Here is a 6,003-nt window from a genome sequence, read left to right on the forward strand (position 1 = left end):
GTTTTTTTTTTACACTGCTTGAGGCAGTATGCCCCTCTGCCCTGCTTCAGGATTCAGGAGTTTCCACACACATTTACATCGACTTGTGTCTCCTACCTGATAAAATCTTGATTACCTATTGCTAGCTGTACTACACTACTCAGTATCAGCTTTTCAGTTGAATTTGGAAAGATACTGAAACCAAACTTGGAAAACTTTAATTCCGTTTTGACTTAAAATAACACAAATCTGTTTCGCGGCACAGATGCTGTAGACACTGTCTCATGATTCTCCTTTTCTGAAAGGTTCTTCATTGCCACAGGAAACGTTATTTTGTGTTTCAGATGACTACTCTGGGCAACCTGACACCCTCAAGCACTGTGTTTTTCTGTTGTGATATGCAAGAGCGATTCCGGCCTGCCATCAAGTACTTTGGTGATATCATCAGCGTGGGCCAGCGACTGGTATGGTTTTTGCATTTGGTTCTTGTAGTAAGTTTTGATCACATGTGTAAATTATTATTATTTTATACAAAGCCAGTTCACTGATTATTCTGTTTCAGGTAATAACGATGTCTTTGCAAATATAATTCTTTAATAATTTTTCATCTTGTATGCTTTCTTCCCTGGCCCCCTGCAGCTCCAAGGTGCACGGCTCTTAGGAATTCCAGTTATTGTAACTGAACAGTATCCCAAAGGTCTTGGCAGCACTGTGCAAGAAATTGATTTAACAGGAGCTAAGCTCGTGCTTCCCAAAACAAAATTTTCAATGGTGTTGCCAGAAGTCGAGGCAGCATTAGCAGAGATCCCTGGAGTCCGCAGTGTTGTCCTGTTTGGAGTAGAAGTATGTGCCTTGCCTTTTTTTTTGTTTGTTTTTGGTACTGTTTAGAGGTAATGTCTGTTGACCCACAATAGTACTAAGAGTTGCTTTGTGTAATTAGAAAAAAAAAAAATTATGTTGCTTAAAGCTCAGATGTACTCTACAGATTAAATTATTCTTGTGTTATTTGTCTTTGATATTTTAATAAAATTTGAAATGGGGTATTTGTGAACTACAGGTCCTTGTCTCAAGCTTGGCTGGCAAGCTCAACCACATTGAGTTCCCTAGTAATGTAGAAAAATATATGTTTGAAACCTTATTAATTAATGTACTCTATTTTGGCATTGTGCCGGTCATGCTATATAATAATGTTTATTTGTGGGTCTTTTGCCTTTTATTTCTCCCCTGTAGACTCATGTCTGCATTCAGCAAACAGCACTGGAATTAATTGGCAGAGGTCTGGAAGTTCATATTGTAGCTGATGCTACCTCATCAAGAAGTATGATGGATAGAATGTTTGCTCTTGAGGTAAGTTTCTTAGTTAAGGTTTTCTCCACCTTGGGCCTGTATGTTAATTTCCTTGCTTATTATGAGCTAATAAGGAATTTCTAAGGACAGTAAGCAGTGGACAAACACAGAATTAAGAAGAGGTGAATGCTTTGATTCTCAGAATAGCTTCCAGGATGGAGAAGAGTTATTCCCTTGTTTTCCCTTGCTAAATTGTGATTTCATATATGGAACTCAGTTTGGGACACTTGGATTTTAAAAGTGACTGTTTTGTGCAATCTAGGTTATTCTGTATAACCTAGGATAGCATTTTAGGATATTTTCACATGGAGTGTTGTCTGTACAGGGAAGTGTGACAGAACATTTGGTTTTGTTGTTCCAAACAACATTTAATTTGCTGTTGAAATGCCTTGAAATGCAGTGAGATATAGTAAGTGATCCTGTTCAAAGCTCCTTCTTGTATGTCTGTACCTCCCTCTGTTCTTCCTCATCAGTGCAAATTAAAGCTTAATCTCAAGACTCTATGATTATAGTAAAGACTTTCCCCTCTTCTAGGAGCTTAGTCTAACTAAATGTTGAGAAAGTGGAGATAAATGTAAAGAGATTTAAAAGCATGTCCAGCTATGAGGGAGCAAATTCATAGTAATGATTTTTTTGGCAGTGTACTCGAATTGCCTACAGACATCGCTGTTGGAAATCAAAAGCTGATACTCAGGTTAAGTATAGCAATTTTTGCCTCAGGCCCTAGCAATTATTTGGAAATTGAAACTTAGCAGTAACTACAGGATTTTACACTTTTTTTCATAGATTTCGAGAAGACTTTTAATTTCTTCTCTTTCTTATGAGTAAGAGAATTAAAGGCTAAAGGCAAATAACCAGCATACAGCATTTGATGAAACCCATGACTTTGATTAAGTGGAAGCTTAATGTCGTCTGTGGCGTAAAGCGCGGTGACGCAGGGAGTGCAGGAGTGGCTGAAATCATGGGCTTCCCAAGTCAGTGTGGTGCCGCAGCAGCAGCACACAAAGCAAGCAGAGAAAAACTGAAATCTGTTTGGCTGATTGTGCATGTCTTCGTACATTTGATTATCACTTACACTGGGAATGCAAGTGAGGAAGCTGGTTCAGTGTGACTGAGGTCACAGCAGTGACTAGCTAGCTTTGCTTTTCTTTCTAGTTGTAGAAGGTATCAATCATCTTAAAAGCGTGGTTGGTTGCAAAAGCTATAATCCAGGCAAAATGGTTACATTTAGGTAACTTTTTAGTATGTCTTTGTAATGTTTTCTCATCAAGAACAAAGACATTTTTCTGGGGTCACTCAAATGTTTGTTGTTAAAATATGACTCAGGGAACATTTTCTGGCTTTCTGTGATGAGCGAGACAGTTATATGGCAGTAACTCCTCCTCTTCCTCCTTCTCCTCTTCCTCCTTCTTTGTGGCTGTGCATGCTAACATTGTCTTCTTTTTGTGCCATGAAGCCTCTCTTAAAAATGCTGCTGAGGGCTGTGGGCTAGCGTAGGCAAGAGGTGGGTGTGCTTGGGAGCAGGAGAAAAGGATGTATGTACTGGCCATGTCAGTGCTTCTGATTGGCCATGGCAACACATTTCTTAGGAAGTTGGTAAAATGCCAAAGCACTTGTTAATCCTGCTGTAGTCTCATCATACAGCTAACAGTTCCTAGCCGTGCTCTTTTAATTAGTGAGTCTGACATTGTTGTGCAAACTTGCTCAATACCTGGTAAGCTGAGGTAAGATTTGTTGATCTGAGTTCCCTGGATCCTTCTCCTCAGCATTATGGAAGAGATACAAACTTACCTTTTTCCAGTGACACAGCCGTCCTGTGTTCACAGTGACCTTTCAAGGATGATAAAGAGTGGCCTTGCATTAATAACAATCAGCTTCTTCAGCAACCTCAAATAAATCCCATTCGGTCCCACACACCCAGTTCTCCACCTTACCCCTCACACAGCATCTGCTTTGATGGTGCTGGTGATGCATGTTATAAAAGCTCACCAGGTGTACAAGAAAGTACAGTTTGAATTAATTGATAGCCAAAGGTTTCATGTCTGACTGGGTGACCCTAAAGAGTTCTTGTCTCTGCTTCTGTTGCATGTTTAAAAATGACGGCAGGCAAAAACTTGCAACCAAAAAAACAAAAGGCAAAAAAAACCAGAAACCAAAACCCTTCAACATTTCCACTGATGCAATAAATCACTCCAGCTGATTGAGGTTATGGCTGTTATTAATTTCTGCCCTATCTGAAGAAGATGCCTTGTGTTCCTGCTTAGTCTTGCATTGAGCCGTGTTAGTCTGTGCCTGCTGGGTTGCTTTTCTGATCCACATCTGTTTTACTTGTTCCTGTAGTGTGGATGCAACACACACTTGCTGTTTTCCCGTGTCTGAAAGACTGTTCGAAGAAAACTTTTTCTTTCCTTTAAAGTCATCCAATGTGCTTAGCTTGTGCATCTCTTCATTCCTACTGATCTCAAAACTATATAAACTATACTTAGTCGTAGGGGTAGAATATGAGCCAGTGCCAGCCTCTTTGACATGTTATGGTAAGTTCTGCTTCTAAAGAGAAGAATTCTCTTTTTGCTATCAGCATTTCTCAGAAGGCAAGGTTTTAAAGCCTGTTTTTTCTCTCATCTATACTAGTTTAAAGCAAAAACTTTGTATACGTGGAGAAGGGTGTCTTGAAAATATAACCATAGTATTTAATTCTGATTTTCCTGTTTTTCTGTCATGTATGTGGTTTAAACTAATGTGTCATTGTACAGAGTAGGAGAGCTGAGGCAGCTCTCTGCTTTGTTTCAACTTAAAAGTATCACAAGGTGCGCTGCCATTACTGCAAGCAGGAAGCATAGAATCTAGCCTTGTTGGTTTATTGTTTTACAGGCTGTGGTTACATATACTTTACCGCTCCCCTAAAATCAGTAACTTTCTTCTGTTAATTGCTTTTTAATTGAAAAACTAAACAACTGTGGTCTACGTCTGCCCTAGGAAGTCTGGAGCTTCTCTTTCCTTTCATATAACGATAATTGAAATGAGTCTGAAGGTGTACATGTCTGCTATTTTCTGCCTCAGGCCCTCCCTTGGCTCGTTCAGCACCCCATTAGATTTGGTGAAGCATGCAGCTGAGTAGAGGTTTATGGTGGAGGGGAAAGCTGCATCCATGAAGAGTTTTACTGCCAAAGCATCTGTACGGTTGCTGGGAACGTGATGAGAAGCAAGGGGTGCTCAGCCTTTACTTACAGATAACTTTGTGTAGCAACAACTGCAGTCTTAAAAGTCCAAAAGCTTTGCCATAAGTCCTGTGGCCTGGGCTACGTGGACCACGGCTCTGTTTAATTGCACGCTTAAGAGATCTAGCAGATCTTTCAGTCTTGCTTTCTATGTAGCTGTGGTTTTTGTTCTGTAGCTTGTGAGAAAAAACTTGGGAATTACTGAGACTGTAATGAGATGCAGGTTTAAAGGATCTGCAGTTATGCCAGCATGATTTATAAGGTCTGTAGAAGAGCTGCTTGTTCTGTCTCTTGAGATTCTTAGTACTAGCACACTGTGTAGTCCAAAGACCGAAGTACTAGTACATAAGGAGCCCTCAAAGAGAAATTGTTACAATTAAGTTTCTTGCTTAATGCCTTTAGCTTGGACCTTCCTATTTGTTTTTCCCCAGGCCTTTCAAGTGTGCATGACAGGGAAGATAGCTGTTCTTGGGGACCTTGCAAGGGGAAAGGCTTTTTAATATAAGAGCGGGTGGGTCTTCTTCATATTAGAATTCACATGGGGAAGAATCCAGTCTAAGTAGGAAGCATTATTTGTAATCCAGGGAAGCCTTTTTCCTCAGTAAATTCTAAAACTGGTCACTTTCTATCCTAGCTTTATAAATGGCACCACGAGGATATGTTGGAATTGAATTGGCAATACTTCTGTTAACAGGAGATGTTTATTAAAAACCATCATCCATCTTTTTTACAAAATGTGTACTTACTCAGACTTGCGAGAATTTCACATTATTCTCTCTGTGCTCTTTTCTCTTTCAGCGTCTTGCTCGTACTGGAATTATAGTTACCACTAGCGAGGCTATATTGCTGCAGCTGGTAGCTGATAAAGAACATCCGAAATTCAAAGAAATCCAAAATCTCATTAAAGCGAGTGCACCTGAGTCAGGGCTCCTTTCCAAAGTTTAAAGAGGATGTGGAGGAAGCAGATCTCATGGAGGAAGGAAAGCTGTAAGCGCACATGTACACCTTATTTCGCTCAGAGTTTGGTAGAAGTGTAAAATTGAAGTTGACATACTTGTGCTTGCCTTAGAAAATTGTCTGGTTGTACGTCTGGGTGCCAGCATGTTCTGTTTAGTTACAGCTGTCAGAGGTGTTTGGTACCATAGGACCCTTTTGTTGTCAAATTTACTTATTTATTTAAAAAAACCCCAAAAGTTAAGAGAGGTGCCTGCTACTCTATTCTATACACTGATTGTAACAGCTCCAGAAAGTGCATATTTCTGTGACACCTCTTGACTGTGCACTTCGTAAAAGTGTTCTGTGATATTCTGTTTTACTTTTGTGTTAATAGAAGGTAACTACCCATTGGATAAATGTGATGTGATACACTTTAATGTTCTGTGTCAATGAAGTATTTTAATAGGGCATAAGTTAGATTAAAACCGAGTAAGGCAGTTGGACTACATGTGCGCTTTTTTCT

The 6,003-nt window shown here is 39.7% G+C and overlaps 1 protein-coding gene across 1 annotated transcript; it reads left to right on the forward strand.

The window, feature by feature from the left end:
• Positions 1-323: 323 nt before the first annotated feature.
• On the forward strand, positions 324-5,697 carry ISOC1 (isochorismatase domain containing 1). Its single transcript, XM_008944346.1, has 4 exons — positions 324-443; positions 619-822; positions 1,210-1,326; positions 5,343-5,697. The coding sequence occupies exons 1-4, from the start codon at positions 324-326 to the stop codon at positions 5,487-5,489; spliced, it is 588 nt and encodes a 195-aa protein (XP_008942594.1). The 3' UTR covers positions 5,490-5,697.
• The last annotated feature ends 306 nt before the right edge of the window (positions 5,698-6,003 follow it).

Source organism: Merops nubicus, unplaced genomic scaffold, assembly GCF_000691845.1.
Source record: "Merops nubicus isolate BGI_N331 unplaced genomic scaffold, ASM69184v1 scaffold15087, whole genome shotgun sequence".
NCBI classification, from domain to species: domain Eukaryota; kingdom Metazoa; phylum Chordata; class Aves; order Coraciiformes; family Meropidae; genus Merops; species Merops nubicus.

What these genes read in the sequence shown, in the direction of transcription:
- ISOC1 (XM_008944346.1), top strand. Translation starts at nt 324, where the DNA reads ATGACTACTCTGGGCAACCTGACACCCTCAAGCACTGTGTTTTTCTGT. An exon ending in TCAGCGTGGGCCAGCGACTG is followed by an intron (nt 444 to 618) that starts GTATGGTTTTTG and finishes GGCCCCCTGCAG; the next exon opens with CTCCAAGGTGCACGGCTCTT. An exon ending in ATAGAATGTTTGCTCTTGAG is followed by an intron (nt 1,327 to 5,342) that starts GTAAGTTTCTTA and finishes TTTCTCTTTCAG; the next exon opens with CGTCTTGCTCGTACTGGAAT.